The sequence below is a fragment of the Centruroides vittatus genome, unplaced genomic scaffold, assembly GCF_030686945.1.
Source record: "Centruroides vittatus isolate TY-2023 unplaced genomic scaffold, ASM3068694v2 scaffold_3315, whole genome shotgun sequence".
Taxonomy (NCBI): Eukaryota; Metazoa; Arthropoda; class Arachnida; order Scorpiones; family Buthidae; genus Centruroides; species Centruroides vittatus.
Window position 1 is genome coordinate 3,790,663 of NW_027122703.1, and position 25,561 is coordinate 3,816,223.

A 25,561-nucleotide genomic window follows, 5' to 3' on the forward strand; every position below is an offset into this window, starting at 1 on the left:
AGCAGCTTAGCCATAACAAAAAGAAAATAATAATTGTAATGTGTTTAATTAAAAAACATTTTTATTCAAGAGTTGGACTAGGCAGAGGTTACCTGTAGCATACTCACTTGAAAAATTAATTAGCCTATTACAATTTTTTTCAGCCTTTTATATTTTTCTTGAATAAAAGTTGCATCTTCTATGCCATGAAATACAGTAATTATATTCTATCTAACCACAATTTCATTCATAACTGCAGTTTTAGCAAATGAAAATAAAATAGATTAAAGAGAATAATGTCAGGTTTTGCTACAATATTTTCCAATTTTTGTACAAATTCCAGAAATAAGAATTTAATTTTCATATTGAATACAAAACTACATATATGTATATTTTGTATATTTATATATAGAAGCCTCTCGTTATATCGCAGATTTAGAGATATCGCACTTTTTTGGTCCCTAAATTTTAAAATGACTCCAGTCAATAAATTTTAAATTATCAATTGCCATTGAATTTCTTTTTGCAATGAAATACCGTATTTTATTCCTACCATTGTCCTTGAAATACAACTGCAGGTGAAATAATAAATTTGTGAAGATCTAAACAAGCAAAATAGGTAGACAGATCAATTATCATTTATGTTTCCTTTTGATATTAAAAGTTGTTTATTTATTGGTTTTAAGTCTTGTCTCCTCATTTACAAGTTTCTGTGAATTCGAAATTTTACATCTTTATGTCAATTGACACAATACTGTGTAGATGTAACAGGACAAAATAGGTATAAAATTTGAATACATCCCATTATGTGTAAGGAGTATATTTCTTTATCCCTAAATGAAAAGTTCTAAAATTTGTTTACAGTAGTAACTTTATTTGCTTTTTAAAGAATTTTAATTCTAATTTTATAAGTTTTGATGTTCTCTTATATGTTGAGGCGGACGAGAAGCCTCAAATAAAAGGTCGACTCCGCCGTAGAATTGTCTTATCCCTCAACTGCATGAGAAAGGACATATAGTTTTAAAGACACATTATGTATGTATTGTCTGAAAAGAGAAATATAATTTTTCTTTATTGTGAAACATAGAAATAGTTCAACACCTACACAATTAAATTTTTCCCATTATTTGGTGACTATAAAGATAGAAATTTTAGGAATTCTCATATAATACATGAACTTTTTATTCTTATTAATTCATATTTATCTGAAACCTATGTAATAATGCAATTACTTGTTTCTATCATTAGAATTTGTTAATATTACAATAACTTTTTTCCATTATGTTATGTACTCAAAAATCATATTTAAATGCTATAAATCAAAATGTATATTTAATGGAAATTAAAATCACTATAATAAAAGTATTTAAAAATAAAATAAATAATCAGTATAAATGAAATCATTAAGTACAAAGTTTCATAATTATTAATACACACATTTAAATTTACTGTAAATTTTGAGCAATAAAATCTATTACATTATATGGGAAGTTAAAATACTTGATCCAGTCTACACTGACTAGCCAAAACATTACAATTACATACTTAACAGGTTGTTAATCCTCTTTTTGCTGTCAAAACAGCCTACAACTAGAAAGGCATGGAGTCTGTAACATTTCGATAGGTGTCTAGTGAGTGTTGAAACCATAATGCCACCAGAAGAGCCTTCAGTTCCTGAAAATTATGTGGTTTAGGTGATGTATCACAAATCCAACTCTCCAACTCAAACCACAAATGTTCAATTAGAGTTACATTAAAGAATGTATGAATCATGATTTGCTGGACCAGGCAACCTTTTCCCATTTCTCAACAGTCCAGTTTTGAGTTGCTAACATGCTTTATGCAAGTACTGTCAGTGATGTACTGTACATTGTTAACACAGGCACAAGACTAAGTCTGGGGCCTAGTCTAGACCTACATTCAGGAGTATTCAAATAACACTGTGTTCAGACACATCTATGCCATCATCACTATATAAAGAGAGCTGTATCACAGTAACCCTCCTGTTTCTTCACACAAGATGAGACAGCTTATACCATCCTCTTTCATCAACAAGGTGTTGTTAGCCATGCCTTGTTGCCAGTTCATTGTTTTACCAAGTTTGGAGCTGAGACTTTACTACAGATGAGCTTTGCTGTCTCAAAGATGTTAGCACCAAGGTGTCTATTAAATTTGATCTTTGGTGACGTCAGACAAATCTACTGCTTTAACCATTTGCACACCATAACTACTATTGATTTTGCAACCTTCTGTCAGCTATTATGAACTGTACCCATTTGATGGGGTATATAATAGCTGACAGAATGACATATGTTGCTGACAAATAGTCATATTATTTTGACTGGTTGGTGTATTCAATGCTGTAATTTTTAATTAAAATACACATAATATTTTTCAAAATCACTTACCAGAAATATTTTGTAAATCTACAGAAATTAGAATAAGTTCTCCAGTGACAAAACTAAAATCTTCCATTCCTGGAGGATCATTGTTAATGAAAACTGCTAAAAATCCAAATAAAAACACTGTTGTTAACATTATTATTATTATTAATTTCATTAACATTTCAATAATACTGATATATTGATAAAATAAATAATGACTTTATTTTTAAATTTTTAAGTAAAACATAAACTTTAATTGTCTTTGATTAATAAAATATAATTTTAATTTTAAAGGAATATTATTTATTCTTCAATTCTGTTTTGACTCTTTCTGCCCTGTGGGCACTAAGAGAGCCTTTTTCATGAGTTGTCTTGTTGTGATTTTCATCAAACTCATGATGAGTTTGATGAAAAAGTACAACAAGATAGCCAGGCAGTGAAGGATGGAGCCTGATATATTCCAGACTAATCACCCCCAGAAAAATTCCAGGGATTTTTCAGTTCATTTAAATTCATTCCAGCGCTTCTAGAGTGCTAGGCTGACACCTTGACAGCTCAACTATCCAGCCATCTATTCTCAAATTAAACTGTTTCAGTTTCATATATTTTACATTATTGAAAAATATATAACTTTTTATAAGGTTTAAGTTGGAAACTAAAAATTTCAGTTCCATAACATAAATTGAAGAACTATTATCTTCAAATGTAATTTTCTTTTTTTTAATTTTAAAGTTAAAATGAATATATAAAACTCAATAATTATAACAGAGAATTAGTTATATTACCAGATATATTCAAAACCAAAAATATTTTTAGCATATACAGATTTACTTTCTATTAATTTAAACAATATATAAATCATAAGTATACCCAAATATATGAGAATAAACTACTTGCTTTATTCACTTGATTTACAATGTAGTTTATAAATTTATAAACAGATATAATTTACGTAAAACTAGTAGCTATCATAAACATTCAAAATTAACTTCAGTATATATTTATAATAGAGCTAATTTTGAATGTTTTTTTTATATTTAGAGTGCTGAATTTCTATGTTTATAAATTACATATTTACCCCATTGGAGAGGAGAAACAATTAATGCATCTAATTTGGAAGCTGTCCAATTATCAATTTGACTAAAAGATGCAATTCCACTTATTTCTACAGCTGGGTGGATTTTAATTAAGGAAAAATATTTTATAAATATTAACATTAAAAAAATTGTTCAATTTATTATCAACATAGTTAAAATCTACAATAATAATAATAATAATCAGTGTTAAATGCAAAACACACAGCTAAAGCAATAAACACATATGTCATCCCAGTACTCACATATTCTTTTGGAGTTATACATTGGACTCACACAGATCTTGAGCAACTCCAAAGGAAAACAAGAACTACACTTACTAAGCATAAACAACATCATCCTAAATCCGCCACAGAAAGATTAACCCTTCCATGTAAAGATGGCGGACGTGGCCTGATTGACATAGTTAACCTTCACTACAAACAAATACAGTCACTGCGAGAGTTTTTCTACAAAAAACAAGAAACATCACAATTACATAAAGCAGTAACTCTAGCAGACTCAAATAACACACCATTAAACTTACACTCACATCACATGGACACAACGCAACATATAAAAAGTACAGACACCATTAAGCAATCATGGGCTTGAAAGGCACTCTATGGCAGGCATCCTTATGATCTGGCCCAGGATTTTGTTGACAAAACTGCGTCAAACAGCTGGTTAGCTCGGGGATGCCTCTTTGGGGAGACGGAAGAATTCGTGATCGCCATACAGGATCAGGTCATAAATACTAAAAACTACAGAAAACACACACTCAAAGATGCAACACTCACAAATGACACATGCAGAAAATGTCACGTTATGCCAGTAACTATACAACACATCACCTCTGGTTACAAGCTCTTGTCACGGACAGATTATTTACACAGACATAATCAAGTAGCAAATATAATACACCAAGAGCTTGCAAAGAAACACAAATTAGTAGACATTCACGAACCATACTACAAATACATTCCACAGACAGTATTTGCACAATTTACCACAACAGACCAGACATCACACTCATTGACAAACACTAAAATCACATACATTATAGACATATCCATTCCAATCATTCACAATGAACAAAACACATGCACTGAAAAAATTAGCAAGTACACAGAACTCGCCCAGGAAATAAGGCATCTGTGGAGGATGGATAGGGTGCTTATTGTACCTGTTGTTCTCTCCTCTACAGGTGTCATACCACACACACTACACAAAAACCTGGGCACATTACAATTGAACAGAAACACATACATCACACTACAGAAGGCCACTATAATGAATACATGTCATATTGTGAGGAAATTCCTGAATACAGACACACACTGACACACTTCTTTAATTTTTGTTTTGGTTACTATGCCTTGACTTTGGTCCAGCATAGTACACAGCCACCGGTGTTAACAGAGTATATATTATTTAACCCAACATAATAATAATAATAAAACTTTAAGTAAAGGATATTAATGTCCATTTCAAATTAATGAAATCATGCAAATGTTTTTGACAAATGTGTTCTAATTTGATATTTTCTTCTTTATTGGATTTGCTGCCAACATTTAAAGTTGAAGTTAAACAATAACGCTGAACTGGAATAACAATGCGACAGGTATTCTGAACATCAATTTGTATCCATTTTTTATCACCATATTCCAATTCCATTTCCTGATTTGTAGCATTAAAAACATCGAGTGATAAATAACAAAGAGAAGGTCTACAAAATAAAAAAATCCTGATTTTAGCTAACTATTTCAATGTTAAAATAAAATAAAATAAAACTTACTTGATTAATTAAATCAGTGTAATTCAACCCAACAGCTTACAGTAAATGTATTTAGTAATTTTTGCCAAATTCAAATAACAGCAATAAAATCATGTTGCATTTTTATGTTTGATAATGTATTCTTATTTATTAATTTCATGAATAAGTATCAATATATTCAAATATTACTTAGTAGTTAGAAGCATTTACAGGCATAGGAGTGCCATTTTCCCTCCAAAAAAGTGAGTTGAAATACAGAAACAGTGAGTAAAAAGTGAGTGCAATAGTGACAAAACAAAGTGAAAACATGGATGGAAAACTCAGCAAAATAGCTGTAAAAGTTGTTTCCCTCCCCCTTTTTATTCTGTTATGGCTAAATACATTTTAGAAATTTCTGTATATACGGTAATTCAGTAGCCACTAGTTATATCGTGGATTCGGATATATTGTGCTTTTTTGGTCCTCCAAATTTTAAAAGCACTGGTGTCAAGATCTAAACATGCAAAACAGGTAGACATATTGTCATTTGTTTCCTTTTGATATTAAAAATTGTTTATTTATTAGTTTTAAGTACCATCTCATCATTTACAAGTTTCTGTGAATTCAAAACTTCACACCTTTATGTGAATTGATGCAATATCTTCAATTCACATAAAGGTATGAAAGTTCAAATTCACAGCATAATGTGTAAGGAAAAAATTTCTTTAATTCTGAACAGAAAGGTTTTCATACAGTAGTAACTTTATTTTGCTTTTTAGAGAATTTTTAATCTTTGTAATTTTATAAGTTTTGATGGTTCTATTATATGTTCCATATTTATTTTTCAAAATTTTCAATTACAGCATTTATAATTTTTATTGAAAAACATAAATTACACAAATTTCTAATAAGTGATTTATTGTAAAATATAGTACTGTATAATAAAATCGTAACTGATATTTTGTTTTTATATTAATAGTATTCGTCTTTAAATGTCATTGTTAAAGAAACAATGCTAAATGGGCGTTGGTGGTATTGATGCTTACGTAAACGTCAATTAATATGATATAACCAAGAATAAAGTTCAGTATTGAAAAACTAAGCTTATTTTATATCAAAAACACTTGCTGATGAAAGAATAGAGGATAGAGATTGCATAGCATTTATAATCTATTTAGTAGAAGTCCAGAATTTTTAGTACTTGGTTTTATCGTGCTTTTTCTTTGTCTCCTAACAAGCACGATATAACAAGGAGCTACTGTATTTCCAGTAAACCACGAATATTTAAAAAGTCTTTGGCATCTGTAAATAATCAGTAACGAAAAATGATGTTCTTTCATTCTGGTTATTCTGGATATTTTCAGCTTCCTTCTTTTTTTGCTCCTCTTGCTTTTGAACCCTTTTAACACTAACAAGGATTACATGTGCTGCCCATACTTTCATATTCTTTGCTGTTAATGGCCCTCTCCAGTTTTTTTATTTTTTTGTTTGCTGCTTTTAACAAAACTTGGTCTGTTGCGTGTATTTCACTTTCTTCTACTTTTTTCTGGTTTAAGCACTCTTTCCGACATTGACTCTCTATCAGGAAGAAGTGCCCAGCATGAAATTGAAAATCCCCATTCCACATCAGCATTGCCAAATAGTATAAATAAAATAATGTTTTACTAATGATTTCATAGATAACAAGAAACTTTTGCCTGCAGATAAATAAAAAGTAACATTTTTACAATGTTAATCTTTTGGGAAGCATGTGAAAATTTTTCCCGCAAGCAATAACGTGTTTTACTTTTTACTTAAAATTTATCAAATAAATTAAAAGATTCGATGTGTATATATGAATTTACATTTTCGTTTACTTTTTTTAGTCTCTCAATTAATGCACAATTATAATCGGCATAAGAGAAGAGATTAATAAATGGATATTTCACAAATAACGTAATCACATATTCCATATAGTAAGTATTATTTTCATAAAATAATTATACTTGTAGTCAATGTGATTAAACATTAACAATATTCTATGAAATCATTAAAATAACTTTATTCTATTTAACTCAAGTTTATGAAAATTATTTAAAGATAAATAAAGTAAAAAACGTTCTTGTGATACAACAACTCCATAACCCAATTGTTAATTAAAGCCAAATGATCTGCCAAAATATTGGGCTATAACAAGAACAATTAAATGGTCAGAAACGAAATAATTTGTCCAGAGGTAGGAGATTACACCACTATCTCGTGCTAATTTTAATAGTTATAATATATTTTAAATTTAGAAGCAGCAACAGTGTTATCAGCTTGAGAGCTTAATCCCTCAGCATAGTGTTTTCCCCTACAAAGGGATTCTAGGGATTATCTTAGAAAACAGCCAAAAACATAGGGATGCTTAAAATACTTATTTTTAATCCCCGTAAATAGAAATGCAACTATGAAGAACTAGATTTTGGCTAATATGGCATGACTATATAACTTTACTCAATATTAGCTTCTGAATTTGTAGAGGGATTTTTTTAAGTTCATAAAAGACTTTTTACATACGTGAAAGTAATTTTTGTTTCCTATAACCTAATAACACTAAGTGGAAGTTGCGTTTGGAGTCCTGCTCAGGGCCGAATATTTTTTTTTCAGAAAATTCTAGTCTGATAGTCTGATAATTCGGCAGATTGTTTGGCTTTAAAATTATTTTTGATTAGTCCCACATCTTAATTAAGCACGTGGAAATGACCAAAAAAGTGAAAAAAGTGAGAAAATGACCTGAAAGGTGAGAAAAGTGAGAATACTTCAAAAAAGTGGGTACAAGAGAGAAAAGTGAGTGACTCCGAGGCCTGCATTCACTATATTAAATTAACTAGCTTGCTTTTAAGACTGTAATGTAACAAGTTAGATGACACTAAATTATGTAACAACAAAACTTACAATTCAGATGTCATAACATCCCAATTTGTAATAAGAAGTGATGGTAATAACTCTACAATAACAACAATAATAGACTGACGACAATATCCCTCCGTCTTCCCAGCACTTCCACTATATTTAAATTGTACGTATGTTTCTACAATCTGTAAAAGAATTTAACTATTTATCCTAATATTATAATACTATTAAATGCATTTCTATTTAATTTAATATTCTAAATAATCATAAATTATTTAAATGACAATTTTTTTACCATAGGATTTGTTAAGTCAGCATAACTGGAACTCTTCTTTGGAATAAAAGCACATTTATCTCTGTAATAACCATTGGAGATTTCATTGTAAGAGGAACAATTTGTACCTAATGAAAGAAGAAAAAAATTAAACTCTATATTCAATTTTCTGGTAACTTTAAACATATTTTATGAATTTGATAAAAGAACTTTAAATTAGCACAGGCTTTTTTAATCATCATAAAAAAAATAATATAAAGTAAACTTGTTTAGTATTATATATTACCATATCATGTATTGTAAAATAAAATAATAAAAAACAATCAGAACATTCTACACACTATTTTAATTTAATTTTTAAATTACGGAAAAATATTTTTAAAATTTAATTATAATTATAATGTTTATTTTTTTATCTTTTTTAAGAATATACAGTAAGGCCTCACTTAATGTTGATGAGGAAAAATACAAATATATTTGTATTCATTTACAATTATCATTGTTGAGTTTTCTTTATAAAGAGTAAAACTGATTCTATGAAGTGAGAATTAAATGCTGGAGATGGTAAACACAACCTAATAAGAATAATATTAACCAAATTATTTTCTTATAATCTGTTTAATATAATTTGCATTTATTATACTTTCATCTTTTTCAAACAACATGAATCTTTATCCAGATTAAATGGTGTCTTATGTGTTGTTAATGTAAGCGTAAACAAACATGCCCTATTTGCATTTGTCATTTGAAATTCATACAGCATCCTATTTAGTTTCTTGGAAACATCAATTACTTGTTTTTGAACTGCTTAGTGATGATAAGTAGCACTCTTCTACATTACACTTCTTTATTGGTCATCTTTACCCATCACCTGTAATGAGGGTTAAGCCTCCCTCATCACAGGACTGCCATCACTCAGGGATTCTCCAAAACTCAAGTAAATAACTATTATTATATCTTAATTGTTTTTAAATATTTTGAGTGTGTATTTGGAAGTTTGGTGATGGTTTTTGAGATCAGAAATATGCCTAGGAACTTAACTCTTGTTCCTATCATTAATCTATAGTAAAATTGATATTTTTTACATGCTTTTTCAGTTAAAGTTACAGTTTCGAAGAACTTACTGACAACATTAAATGAGAACTTACCACAATTTGATAATTCCTAGAGGACAGCAAAGAATGACAATTAATATAATTTTTTAAATTGTAATTTGAATTTGATATTTTACAATGTTTTACATATTTTATAATTTTTTAACTCTACATAAACTTCACATAATTGGTCAGTTGCATAATATTCCAATTAACCAGAATCCACTATATTTATTATTTGAAAATTTTGATTATGTAATAATTTATAGAATGTTTTTATTAATATAGTAAATAGACAATAGAAGTTCATTAATCTGGCACCTAAGGGACCAGAGTGGTGCCAAATTATCAAAAATTTCAGCTTACCAAACATTTTGTATTTTCATAAAATTTGATAAGTGATATATCTGCAATCTGAATGTTGAAAACATTGCAGTACATTTTATACCAATGCACACTGCTTTATGTTTTCCATTTGTTTACGAATACTCTTTAATCAGTCGAAAGATGATACAATGCATGACTATATTATGTTAAGAATTTTAAGATTAAAAAACCTGAAAAAAAACGTTGACAAACATGTTGTTCCATAAATCATCATTCACAATGATTTGTGTGCATATAATATTTATTTTTCAAACAAAATATACACACGATTTTCTCAAAAGGCCACATATGCATGAATTACTAGAATACAGGGTTATTATTGGACAATTCTGAATTATAGGGTGATGAATTAACAAACTTCTATTGTATATGAATTATGACAAATTTAAATATAATTCACAGTATGAAAATTAAAAATTGAAACCCTCTGATTTCACATCCTTGGGATCTGTTAACTACTAGATCACAAAAACCCAGCAGCAAGTTGCATAAATTTCCCAGCTTCACTGGGGAAAGTTTGCAACAAGCACTTTCATCAGACTCCAATTGCCAAAAGTTATGTAACTCACCACCCATCTTTTTAGTAAAATTTACTAGAACAAATTCTACTAGATGCATATTTTTATTTATTTTGGCTAATAATTATTTAAAATAAAATTGCATGCTGCCATCTGTTATGAGATGTTATTAAAAAATAACTTTATTATTATTAATTACAGTAGAGCGTCGAAAATTGGAGTCAATTGGGGACTGGGGTTGTTCCAATTAGTCATTTGTTCCGATTTCCGACTTTGTACGAAAAAAAATATATTAACCTGTCCGATGTTCAAATTTTTCTCCGTTGCGTGTCGCTTCATGTTGAATTTTCGTCAATTTTAAGCCTAACGAAAATTTTTATAATAATAATCGAGGCTATCGTATCGTTAAAAATTATTTTCTGCATTTTGTACAAACAAAAATAAATATATCGAAGAATATAAAAAACATGAAAATTATACTTTAGAAGTAAATCTACTATCAAAAACGTTCGATTCAGCACGACACAGTCCGACTGAAAATCGTTCCGATTTCCAGCCATTTCGATTACCGACGTTCCGATTAACGACGCTCTACTGTATTATAAAAAGCAAAAAGGCTTAACTTTGAGAGTAGAGATGAATTTTTCAAAATTGTAAATGCCAATAATAAGTAAAATTTTCATTAAGTCTGTCCCACTGAAGATATGACGCATGATCCCCTCTCTCTTCCCATCCCCTCGACCATTAAACACCAAAATTTAATAGCATCAATGCTTCATATATATGAGTTACTATGCTAAATTTCCTTTCTTAATCTTTACCCCTATCTGAGATATTAAAAAAACAGACACCAACACACACATACACAGAATTTCTCCCTTTTTTTGTGTTCAAGAGATCTCAAAATATTGAGATTTTCAAAAAATCCCAGGGATTCAAATAAGACACAATTACAATACTTTCCCCCATGTTATATCTGTATCAATCAGAAAAGCAAAAATGAAAGAACAGAGAAGCAGTCAGACATTTTCCATCAGCATAATGCAACAAATTTCTCTGCTTCACTTAGATAATTTCATTCATTACTTAATCATTATAAAATATAATCAAAATTGCTAGAAAAACACAATTTATAAAAGATGAAATATCAGACAGACTTAAAGAAAAATATCTTCAAACTATGTTGGAATATGAACCAAAAGATATATTTAACTAATAGATCAGGTTTACACAGATAAGATCAAAAGTAAGTTAACTATAATAATTTTTACACTATTTTAAAAATATTTAAAACCAGTTTGGAATAGTTACATATTATTTGTAATTTAGTTGCTTCAGTGGAAACAAATAAATCTTCAATAATAACAGCTGTTTCAAATTGTGTTTTAACAATTCTGAAAATAATCCGAAAAATACAACTATGACTTTAGGCCACTCTATATTTCTAAAATGATGCAAATATTTCTAATAATCATACAGAAAACTACAACTTTAAAGCCAAAAAAAAATGAACAACAATTTTTTTTTCAAATGCTAATGAAAATGTACAAATATAAACATATGTAAGTCTGATAGTTATATTAAAGCCAAACAATTGCCAGATTAGATTGGGCTATATTGTTGCCACTATTAATAATTAAATGCTAAATAATTTGGCCTAGAAGTAAGCAATAGTCACCATCTCTTATTAAATTTAATAATTATAATTAAATTAATTTAACCTGGAGTGGGACTCAAACCAGCAATGCTGCTTACCCTATGGATATGTTGTCAGTTACACTACCCAGACTTCCATCCAACTGTAAGCTGTGGGTGCTAAGTCATTCCCAGTCGTAACTGGGGATGACTTAGCACCCACTTGGTTATATCTAAATTAACAATTCTGAAACAAAGATCAGATGGCAGTCTGGGCAGCATAACTGGCAACGCATCTACACAGTAAGCGGCAATTGTGGGTTTGAGTCTCACTCCGAGCATTCATTTCTTCCAGAACCTTAAATTTAATAAGTAATGACACCTGACACCTACCTCTAGGACAAATTACTTAGTATTTAATTATTAATAGCAGCAGTTATATAGCCTGATCTAATCTGACAATTGTTTGGCTATAAGGTAAGTAAAATGCTCAGTTGCAGATGTGACTCTAACATATTAATGCTGCTAACATTGTAATCTGGATTTGCAAATAATGACAGAAGATATAAAATATGCTTCATCATGAAAGATGCTGAACCCATGCTAAATATCAGACTGAAGGGTTTCAATAATATATGTAAGATGGCTTTTAGGGGGAAATCAATTAATCCCACATCAGGATGAACCTAAAGGGGGTTCATATCTGGGTTGTGGCAGAGGAGACAAATGATGACAAGTGTCTTACAAAGTTAAAAAGCCATTTATTTTGTAGTATTTATGCTTACATCAATGTTAGAAAATTCCCAAATCTTGGTGTTCCTTCAGAGTGGTGAGAGTTTCGGTCTATCGGTTGTAGCCCCAGAGTGGATGAAAAGGGTTCGTTGGATGGGCATGGATGATCAGCAAAGGTGCAGCAGCATCCTACAACTTAATGAGCATGGTTTTGGGCTTAATCCAGAGGAAGACCGTCTTTGACCTTGAATTACTGATTTTTATAGTTTTTCTCCTGTTATTGTATTTCTGATTGACCCCATGTTCCGTTCCTCACTTCCTAATTTATTTCTCCTTTGTTTCCAGGTGAAAACCGAGTCCTGATTGGGTCACAAGAAAGGTCCGATTTGAGGCATCTATTCAACACCTTTTTGTCGACTATGCCTGGAGATTGTTGATAGAATCATAAGCCTTGTGCTCATAATTTAGTCTGTTGTTTGTGATTTCTGTTGTCTTGGAACTTTAATGATCATACACAATGTTTTTCTATCCCTCAAATCTTTCCTCCTTTTCTGAAATTGTTTTCCTAGATTGACTGTTTATGAGCACCTGAGTCAGAGTTCTACCTGATTTTTCTCAACTGACATTCCATCTGATCCATTACATTTGTTTTCATGTCATGTTTGTTTGACAGTTACAGATTTTTTTCTTTCCCCTCCCTTACATAACTAACATAACCTTTGGTTCAACTCAACAATAGTGTTTTCATTCCTAATTAATTTGAAATTAAATTTTTGTTTTGACCTGTTCTGGAACCTCACATATATTACATTATTACACTGCATATGTATGTGATGAATAACTATTAACTTTATTCATTAACTAGCAGATGAGCCTGGTGTTGCTTGGGCAAAAAGTAACAATAGCTAAAATTAAGGAGATTAGATTATAGCTGATCTTATCCATTTTCACTGGGTGCAAGAATTAGGTACACCCTCTTCCGAGACCAATTAGAGAATTTTTAGATGGGTCTAAAAACTATGTTCAATTTCCCTCAAAAAAACTGCATCTAAAATAGTACAGTAAAATCTGAGTTCAGGGTAATCCTTAACCCTCTCCCTCTCCCCCACAGAGGGAAATTTCAGAAAATACCTTCTTAATGTACGTTCTCATGACATATCCTAACTGTGTACCAAATTTCAACTTTCAACTCCTAACCATTTGGGCTCTGCGCTTATTATTATTATTATTATCATTATCAATCCATCTCGATTACATACCATATTTACTCGCATATAAGACAAGGTTTTTATTCATTTTTCATTGCTTCAAAAACCTAGGTCATCCTATACATGCAAGTGAAAGATTCTTTGTGTTTTTGCAATAATTTTTGTGAACCGTGTATTTGAATTTTTTACCAGATGCTCACCCTCTGGTGTTAAAAACAAAAGTATTTTAACTGGGTCATTTCAATCATTCTTGTGTATTGTCAGGAGTAAAGATGAATAGCAATGAGAAAAGCAAAGCTTTTGAATTGAATTCCAGTCTGAAATTCCAAAATCACATGGGAGCCCAATATAAGTTTTAATCCATTCCCATGTGAAAACATATGATTATTCGGAAATCAGAATTTGAAGTAACTCATAAGTGTAATTGACGGAGAGTGGATTCAAGTGTTAAGAATTGACAAAAAAAGGTTCCCGATTGTCCAACTTTACATGAACAAATTATGTTGTCGATTTTACAAGATTTTTCCTTAAGGTTTAAAATGCCAGTAATTTTTGCGGGACAATGAGTGCATTTATGTGACATTTGACATTTTATTTCTGATTAAATGAAATGAAATGAAATTGCATTAATAAATCTAATTTTCTTTATTTTGATCTTTAAAGTCACACCTCGACCTATAGGTGAGGTTATCTTATATTTGAGTAAATACTGTATATAGATGAATACAATGAAAAGTGAATACTAAATTACACATTTAATGTTTTAAATATGAATTTAAAACTATACAATTATATAGAATTTAATTTAATAGAATATACAATTATATAGAATTTAATACTTCTATTCATATATAAAATTATTTGTTACCTGATAAAGGATTATTTTCCCTTAGACCAGAATTATCACCTGTAGTAAGAATATTTACTTTAAAAGTAGCTGCACCACCAGCAACAATTGGAATTTGACTGTTCAATTCTTTCATATTCCACTCCAAAACTACTACTTTATTACCTGTAAATCATTCTTTTTTAAATAAAATTATCTGGAAATTTCAACTTTAATTCATTTAATAGTTATTTCATTTTTTTTTATTTAACTTTAACATATATATTGTTCAAAGGAAACATAGATAGGACATATAAGTTATATGGTATCAAATGTCACTAAAGCAGAATTACAGTACTACAACATATAAACAAAGTTGCTGTAGCTGCTGTAGTATATCAGGTTTTGCATTTAGTCAAGTGTCTCAATGTGATACAAGTTCATGTATATCCTCTGCATGGGAAGAGAAAGCTGCTGAATGAAAGATTCAGTTATAGCTGTTCAGATTTTCCTGTCAGATTGAAATCTGCAACCTTTGAGAAACTTTAAAGGTATAAAGACATAAAAGTCACAAGGCAACATATTGAGACTGTAAGGTAATGCTACAGAACTTCCTATCTGAAATAGAAATAAGTGGAGGATATATACAAACTAGTATCATATTAGAACATATATCTGAATGCAAAAGGTGAATTCCTACAGTAGCTAAACAACTTGTCACTATGTTGTATTTTGCTATAGTGACCAGTGACACCATATATATCATCTGGTCCACTGTTGCTGGCCTAGTCTCAAAGTTATTTGAATAATAACTTTAAGACTAAGTCAGGGGTTAATTGTTAGTGTGCCAACCTCAACACACTAACAATTTTTTTCTGTTATGCAACCCAGGACTCACCTTAAAAAATAAATCCCTTATATTCAAACTTAAATTTGCAAATTATTTATTCCACAGAAAAATATAAATTACAATACTCAAATTGTCACCAGTTTATTTATTAATTATAATATTTATGAAGAAACACTTGTTAATTGTCAAATAAACTCCTTAATGGCATTATTAAAGAGTTTATTTGACAATTCAATATCATTTACTTTGTATGAAATGATATTGTTCAACATTTGAAAATACAGTAAGACCTTGCTTTACACTGCCTCGCTTAATGCTTATTCGATATAATGTGGTCTGCTCGAAGCCTAAAAAAAGCTCAAAATTTACGCTGATTTAAATTATCACGGAATTTCATTGATTCGTATATAATACGATTATTTACGAACATGAACCAATCAGCAAAAAGTGGCAAAAAAGGTGTACTTTCTTTAAATCTATGTTTGTTTGGTACAATTTGGAAAAAAATATAACATCATGGATGCCATAGAAGATATTGACTTTGCTTGGCAAGAATTAACTGATAAATGCACAAACGAAAATGTGAAAGAAGTTATGGCTGAAGGTATCCAAGAATTCTCAATGAGAAGAACCTATCGCTGTATCGTTAGGTTGACCAAACTCAACCTAATTGATACAGCAGGACTAGGAGATGCAGACGAACAGGATATTGAAGAGTTACAGCAGGTTTCTGGTGAGAGCCTTACCAACGATGACCTTCAAGAACTGGCAGAAGAAGAAATTCATGTAGAACTGGAAAACAGAAATTCTGAAAATGAAGAACTCTAAAATCTTCTCTGCAGATTTCCTTGGTAAAAGTTTGGTAACGATAATCGAAATCTTTGATCACACTGTAGCGAATGATCCAGAGTTTGAAAGGAGTTCAAAAGCAAAATGAAGTGTTTTGGATGTGATCTTCTGCTTCTGAAATTTTCTTAAGGAAAGAAAAAGCGACAAATGAAACTTCATGACTTTATTGAAAAAAACAAGAATTTCAGAAAAGTCAGGATCTTCATCACAAAAACATGAACTTTACATTTCTGTGTGCATATGTTTATGTGTTATTTAACATATATTATTATACAAATTAATATAAAACTAACTAAAAATTAAAGTAAAATTTGTTTATTTTTGTCACGTGTTCCCCTATCCCATTTTCTCTATGTTAAAATGACTTTGTTTAACGCTGTTTTGTTTAGCATTTTGTCTTCTAGGAACGCATCCCCTGCGTTAAGTGGGATCTTACTGTATATTCAATTGTGTTTATCTGTAGATTTTATCTTAAAATAGCCATCATATTGATGCAAAAGAATCCAACTTTTTATACTGAAAAATTCTGTGAAAGAATTTATATTGTAAAAGATTAGTCATTAAGTAAATCATGGATGATTTTCTAAATGTTTCTTAATAAAATTATATCAAACCTTAACTGTAAATTTATGATAAACAAATTGTCAAAAAAAATATGAATCACAAATTAATAATTTTTCATGTGGTATAAATTAAACCAAAGACTAGCATATAAAACTTCAAGACATTTGCACTGTTTACAAAATTATATATGAAGAATGTGACATGAATCAAAACTATAAAAGGTATTGTGAAAAGCTTGAAAATTTTACAATTACATTCAGTTATTTACATTATTTGACTTTTTATTTCTGTTATCATAAGTTTTAGGGGTTGATTTTCTTAAGTCTTGAAAATTATTTCAATATTTCCCATCTTAGTTACTAGTTTTCATAATCATAATCAGATAATGATAATTGGAATTGTATTAAAATCTGAGTTTTAATAAATGACATGATTTTAACAAATAAATTAATAAAAAAAAAAAGTATTCATGAATTCAATAATTTATCATTATTGAATTCACAAATATTTTTTTTTACAAACTTTTAAACTATTTACAAAGATCACTTTAATGATTTTATAAGCAGTTTTTAAGTTTGTAAAATTTTTTGTAACTTAGTAAGACAATACTAATGTATATAAAATGTACATATATAAATGTGTATATATGTGTATAAAAGATGATTGTAATAAAGCGGACAATGTGTGTTTTAATTGTCTTTGTCTATTGTAAACAGAAAAGTTAGATATCTTAGAATTCTTGAATTGTAAATTATTGAAGCTTCGATTAAGAAATTTTATTTTTCTAGGTCTTCTCCTTATTCGAACTGATTGAGACTAACCAACTTTTTTATAAATTTTACTTTTTTTAAATTTATTAATTATAATTTCTGTAATTAATAACTGTAGAAAACTCAATACTAACATCTATCTTTTAATGAAATTTTATAATTTTAAAAGCTTTGTTGCTCTTGTATCAGTTTGGTTCCTTTTGTTAAAGCTAACAAAGTTTTAAATCTTGCAATATTTATGAAATTTTACAAGATAGATAAAATACAAATAATTATCGCATAAAATTCTGAAGTATTTGTAATAAATTACACTCTGTATTTTAATTAGATAATTTAGAAATCTTGGAAGGTTCTTAAATCTAATCAATTTTTCAAACTATTCAGCTAAACAATACTGAAAGAGAATCTTATTTTTATTACATAAAAATGAATATATAAATCATGTATAATATAAAAAAATATTTTACCTTTCAATATTTCAATATCAACAAATTCAACTTCTCCTCTTCCATCATTAAATAGGGTTACTGAACATTCTTGACTAAAAAAAAAAAACATTTTAAATGTTACTTTTTACTTTAAATTATAAATAAGCATTTCAAGAATAACTGATGCATTAAATTTTCGAAGTAAACACACATGGCATGCCTAGAGTATTTATTATTCTCATATTACTAATAATTTCATTTAGGGCATTGTAAGGTTTCCAATATAAATATCAAAATAGATAACAACTGCTTTTTCATTATCCAAATTAATTATCATAGGAAATCTTAATTATTAAAATTAAATTTGAAGGCAAACTAAAAAAAACCTTCTTAGTCTTTCATATATCAATAAAATCATTGTTACAAACAATAGTGTAATCAGTGTGTTTTAAGCTATTCTGGAAACTAATTTTAAAATAATCCACGGTTCTTAAACTATTTTTAAATTTTTTCTTATAATAAAAAGGTGAACATTAAGAAAAAAAATCAGATACAGTTGAACTTATCTATCTTCAATCTCACAGGAACAAGAAAAAAATTCAAGATATAGAGGTTCCTTTACAGTAGGCAGTAATAGGTTTGATAGGAGACAAGGAATTTTAATACAGTAGCATGTACAGAACATATCTATATTAGTATAAATAAAAATTTTTGACATACATTGATGTATTTTGTCAATAGTTTATGATGCCCAATTTTCTTCAACCAATAAGCAGCAAGCCAAACTCATAGCCAGAGAAAAGCAGTGTTAATTGCAATTATGCACTGTATTATAAGAGATATTTCTCGACTACAACTTATGCTATCAAAATGTAGTTGCTGAATTCTGAATTTTATGCTTAAATCCATAATTTGAGACAGAGGTTTTGCGAGAAAATTATTTCAGATAAACATGGAAGATACATTGAATTTAGTCAGAAAATGCAGGGAAGAAATAAATTTTGAGATAAACAGGTTCAACTGTATAAAAAAATGAATAATTTAAAAAGAACAAACCAACATTCACTATGCATAAATTCTAGATTCAAATCTGAAGCATAATTTAACTAATCACTATCAGTTTGAGATAATTCTCAAACTACAGACTAATGCTGATTGAATTCTTTGTAAAATAACTATGTTGTTTTACTGCTACTTGTAATGTTTTACAAAGAATATTTTATTAAGATTTTGAGCTCTTGCAAGAAGTTGAATGAAAACAGATATATTGTAATAATTAATCATTACTGGAACTCTAGTTTAAAAAAGTCTCTATTCTTTCTTTTTTATCTGATCTTTATTTGCTTTTGTTTTTAAGTTTTTATAGCAGGATAAGAATTGCTTATTTTTGTGATGTTATGATTTTCAATTATATTCTATCTCTAAGTTTAATATCACATTTATTTTTTTATTTTCTAATAAGTTTTTATATATTGCAAATAATTCTAATAATAATTTTGCCTTAAAGTCAGTGTGGTGTCTTTTATGATTAAAATCCATTTTCTACTAAACTTTAAAATCGTGTGCATAGTTTGTGCATGATGATTCACACAAAAACAACATGACACATTTGAACGAATTGAAGAGCTTCACTTTGATTTGAGGATTTTGTAACTCGGTGGTAAATTGGATTGGTGAATACAAAAAGTAAAGAAACTTAATCTAGAGTTATCAGCTCAAAATCTCAGATTATAAAATTCTCAATTTGAAACATTATTGGTGAATGCCAACAATGTTAAAGGTATAAAAAAAAAATACCTGAAATTTTTACACAAAAAATTACAAAACAAAAGTAGAGAAACACTTAGCATTTTTTAATTATTTTGAAATTTTGTGAAACTCCTGTACACAGTTTCTCATTTGTTTTCTATCAGAATAGTTTTTATTGATATTTTTTACTTTATTTGCTTAACTAAGAAGATTTCTTGTTAGAAATAAAATCGGATAACTGAAATTTTAAACTGTTAACTTACAAACTATATCTTTATATATGTTACTGTGAAAGACTGATATCTGGAAAATGATATTCTCCAGGGAATGTCAGCCTTCACATAGTCGCTTGGTGTATGTATGAAATATTTGCTAAATATCAGTAGTTCTCACTTACACCGGCAAATGTCGACATTCAACATGCACTAATGATGAATGTTGAATAAAAATATTTTTATTTTGTTAAGACAAAAATGCAACTTTTTAATATATGATATATATCAAAATAGGAGAAAGCTTAAGTAACAGCACATGTAAGTAAACAGTTGAACCTAAAACAAACAGTGCATTCCAGATCAGAAAAGAAATAATACCAATAATAAACTTACACATACTGTATATTTCCACAGATAAGACAACCTTCAGATAAGACGAGATATAAATTTTCATCTAAGTTTTATAGTTTCAGCATGTATCTGTCCTATAAGACGACCAGCAAACTATGAATTTAGTTTAGATCAGCAATCGTCATCTGAATAATAATACTGTATAGTGTATACGGAATTATGTCCTATTAGTAATTTTTTGAATAAACAAATTTTATTTTCTTGCACCTGGCAGTACTGCCTTGCAATCGTTGCAAACATTCGCACTGATTCGGGCATTCGGGTAATGAATGACCTTGACTATTCACAAAAACATCGTATGGGCTATTTAAATACATTGGTGAGTGATTTGTTTTATTTTATAATGGTTTTAATTCATATAAATTTCAATCCAATTTTTTTGTATCTGTCCTATAAGACGACCTCGGATTTTGGGGGCCTTTTTTTATGATTCAACTATCGTCTTATCTGCAGAAATATACAGTAATGTGTTTAACGTTATAAAATTTTATTTATTGCAACAACTTAAACTGTTATGACACTTTGAATTGCACAAGATTCCCTTGCTTTTACAACTGCATTTAGTCACAGACAGGCCTAGGAGTGCTATTTCCCCTTTGAAAAAGTGAGAAAAGTGAGTTGAAATACAGAAAAAGTGAATAAAAAGTGAGTGCAATAGTGACAAAACAAAGTGAAAACACAGAAGGAAAACTCAGCAAAACAGCAGTAAAAATTGTTATTTCTTTTTATTCTGTTATGGTTAAACACATTTTAAAAATTTCTGTATATACTGTAATATAGTAGCCACTCGTTATATCGCGTTTTTTTGGTCCCCTAAATTTTAAAAGCATTTGAGTCAATTAATTTTAAATTACCAATTACCACTGAATTTCTATTTGCAACGAAATACGAGAAAGAGCTAAATATGCAGAACAGGTGGATAGATCGATTGTCATTTGTTTCCTTTTGATATAAAAGTTGTTTATTTATTAGTTTTAAGTACAGTCTCCTCATTTACAAGTTTCTGTGAATTCGAAATTTCATACATTTATGTGAATTAACGGTATTGCGTCAATTCACATAAAGGTGTGAAATTTCGAATTCACCGCATAACGTGTAAGGAAAAGATCTCTCTAATTCTGAACGAAAACTTCTAAAATTTTTATACAGTAGTAACTTCATTTTGCTTTTTAGAGAATTTTTACTCTGTAATTTTATAAGTTTTGATGTTCTATTACAGAGGTGGCAAATGCAGACTCGAGAGCGCATGCGGCTCTTTGAATTTTATGTGGCTCTTGCTGAAAGTGTTAATTTCTGCTTTTATATATTATTTTTACAGTTTATTTCCACAGTTTTGTGAAAATATGTTTATTAAAAAAATTCAATACTTGTTCTATATTATATAATACAATCCAGGTACAGAACTGCAGTACAGAATAAAAAAGTACAGAACTGCGGCTCCCATGCATTTTGCAAAACTACATTTTGGCTCCACTGAATTTGTCTTGCACACCTCTGGTATGTCTATTATATATTCAATATTCATTTTTTTTAAATTTTCAATTACAGCATTTATAATTTTTATTGAAAAATATAAACTACACGAATTTCTAATAAGCGATTTATATAGTACTGTATAATAAAATCGCAATTGATGTTTTGTTTTTATATCGACAGTATTTGTCTTTCAATGTCATTGTTAAAGAAACAATGCTAAATGGGCGTTCATGGTTTCGATGTTTACGTAAACGTCAATTAATTCGATATAACCTACGAATAAAATTCAGGATTGAAAAACTAAGCTTATTTTATATCAGAAACACTTGCTGATGAAAGAACAGAGATTCCATAGCATGTATAATCTGTTTAGTAAAAGCCCAGAATTTTTATTACTCGGTTATATCGCGTTTTTTTTTCTGTTTCCCGATAACCAGTGGCTTCTGTATTTCCAGTAAACCATGAATACTTGAAAAGTCTTTGGCTTCTGTAAATAATCAGTCATGAAAGATGATGTTCTTTTATTAAGATTATTCTGCATGTTATCAACTTCCTTCTATTTCGCTTCCTCTTGCTTTTGAACACTTAACACTAATAAGCATCACACGTGCTGCTTGTACTTCATTCATGTTCTTGCTGTTAATAGCCTTCTCCAGTTTTTTTGTTTGCTGCTTCTAACAAAACTTAGACTGTCGCATGTATTTCATTTTCTTCTACATTTTTCTGGTTTAAACTCAGTTGCCGTTCCATAATCTTCATGTTACGAACAGCTTTCTTTTGTTGTTCTTCAAAACATTTCTGTGCTCTTTTTTCCGTTTCTCTTATTCTTTTAACTTCTTTTCATTTTCCAATCGTTCTTGATAGTTTCTATGCACCGAGGAGGATAATTTCAGTCGTCCTTTGCAATAGGTACAAGGTGTGGGCTTTGGTCATACATGTTTAGTCCCTCCTTAACAATCAAAAGTGAATTAAGCATTCTTTCCAACACTGATGCTCTATCAGGAGAAAGTGCCCGGCATAAAATTGATCCTCTCATTCATGGGAACGGGATTTTCGATGCTGATTTCACTAATTTGGCTATTCTCGGATATTTATCATTATCAGAAACTGTTTATTTTTTAATGCTTCGAGATGTGTAAATATTGATTTCCAAATAAAATAATAAATCTGAAATAAATATACTCCAAATAATATAAGTAAAATAATATTTTATTAATGATTTCATAAATAACAAAAAACTTTTTCCTGCAGATGAATAAAAACCAACATCGTTGCAAAGTTGTTAACCTTTGGGAAGCCTGTGAAAATCTTTCTCACAAGCAATTACGTGTTGTACTTTTTACAACACTTCGAATATTTTAATTTATTTGGTAAATTTTATATGTAAATATGAATTTACATTTTCGTTTACTTTTTTAGTCTCTCAATTAATGCACAATTATAATCGGCATAAGAGAAGATTAAAAAATGGATATTTCACAAGCAAAGTAATCACACATTTTATGAAAATAACACTTACTATATGGAATAATTATACTTGTAGTCAATTTAAACATACATTTATGGGAAGATGTAGATGTGATTTAACGTTAACAATATGCTATGAAATCATTAAAGTAATTTTATTAAACTCAAGTTTATGAAATTATTTAAAGATAAATCAAGTAAAAAAATATTTTTGTAAACGACAACTCCATAACCCGATTGTTAATTAAAACCAAATAATCTGCCAAATTATTGGGCTATAACCAGGATAACTAAATGGTCAGAAACGAAATCTTTTTTAGTGGTAGGAGGTTACGCTACTATCTCGTGTTAATTTTAATAATTATATATTTTGAATTTAAAAGCGGCAGCAGTGTTGTCAGCTTGAGAGATTAATCCCTCTGCGTAATGTGCTTTCCCCTGCAAAAGGACTTTAGTGATTTTCTTAGAAAACAGCCAAAACTGCAGGGATGCTTAGAATACTTATTTTTAAACTCTGTAGAAGGAAATGCAATTCGGATAAGGTAGATTTTGGCGAATAATGAAAATATGGCATGAGTACATAACTTTACTCAACACTGGCTTCTGAATTTGTAATGAGAGGGATTTTTTAAGTGCATAAAAGATTTTTTTAAATACGTTAAATAAATTTTTGTTTTCTATAACCTAACGACACTGAGCGGGCAGTTGCAATTTTGAGTCTGCTCAGGGCCGCGTATTTTCTTCTAAAAAATTCTATTCTGATAGTCCGATAATTCGGCAATTCGTTTGGCTTTAAAATTATTTTTGGTTTGCCCCACATCTTAATTAAGCACGTGAAAATGACCAAAAAAGTGAGAAAAGTGAGAAAATGACCTGAAAAGTGAGAAAAGTGAGAAAATGACCTGAAAAGTGAGAAAAGTGAGTACAAGTGAGAAAAGTGAGCAACTCCGAGGCCTGCACAGAACACTTCTTTTTGCAATTAAAGGTGCAGCAGCTTTTCTCAGTGACATTTCTTGAGAAGAAATCTCATCTATGGAAAGTAACTTTTCTTTACAAATTACGAACTGATTACGGGTATAAAGCTGCTTGAGGGTACCATTTTTGTTTGCTAGTTTATAAAACTCAGCGTCTTCTATTCCAACAACAACTGGCAATTTCGGGCATCTGTACGACCACGGTTGTCATCAAGGACTTCTATTCATATGGTATCACTAATTTGAGTAGGAGGATATTTTTTTGAGGTTTGTAACATTTCCATTGCTTGCAGTAGAAGATTCTCTTTTGCGGCCACTCTTTTTATAGAAATAAACTCGTGTTGTTCAGTCAGGGCTTGATATGAAGATGTGGTAGGTTGCAATTCCTTTTCAATATTTTTCTTTGGAATATGGTTTTCGGTGTGGTCGTTGCTCAAACTTTTTTAGAAGTGTTAACGATTTCTTTGAGCTGTTTTTGAGTTTCAATATTTGTGATTTTCTCGCCAAGCAAAGATAATAATGCTAATGTCTCATTTTGGTTTAACGCCAAACAGGGCTTCATAAGGACTTTGGCGTATTCCTTTATAGAATGTTGTGTTCTTGGCAAATTGAACAAAGAGAAAATGATCTGACCATTTATTTGTATCATTATCGTTTATCCATGCAGTTAAAATATTTTTTATATCTTGATTGGCCCTTTCAACTGAGCCTTCTGTTTGACTATGATGATGCTTTCCGTGAACTATCTTAACATCCACATAATGCATAGTTCAAATATGAATCAAATACTGAATTCCCTAACAGTATCTAAATGAAATGTAGCTGGGACACGAAATGTTAAAAATATCTGAAGAAGGCGATATGCTACTTCTTCAGCTGTTTTAGTTTTTAAAGGTCATAACTGGACAAACTTCATTAAATGGTCTTGATATACCATTATGAACTTGTAATCGCTATCCCTGTGTGACTGCAGGTCTATCAGATCGACTTGACATCTTGAGTTTAACCTTGAACTGACCATTGGTTTTACGACAATACCTTTTTTAGGTATACTGTGTGTCATTTGAC

General features: G+C 29.6%; 1 protein-coding gene across 1 annotated transcript in view; it reads right to left on the bottom strand.

The window, feature by feature from the left end:
* LOC136988457 (trafficking protein particle complex subunit 9-like) overlaps positions 1–25,561 on the bottom strand; it is a 76,810-nt gene that overhangs the window by 1,894 nt on the left and 49,355 nt on the right. The window contains exons 17-23 of the mRNA XM_067286303.1: positions 18,241–18,314; positions 14,783–14,926; positions 8,362–8,468; positions 8,109–8,251; positions 4,916–5,165; positions 3,442–3,538; positions 2,388–2,483 (exon numbers count right to left, since the gene is read on the bottom strand). Of these exons, the coding sequence (XP_067142404.1) occupies positions 2,388–2,483; positions 3,442–3,538; positions 4,916–5,165; positions 8,109–8,251; positions 8,362–8,468; positions 14,783–14,926; positions 18,241–18,314 (911 nt within the window). The remainder of the gene's footprint in view (positions 1–2,387; positions 2,484–3,441; positions 3,539–4,915; positions 5,166–8,108; positions 8,252–8,361; positions 8,469–14,782; positions 14,927–18,240; positions 18,315–25,561) is intronic.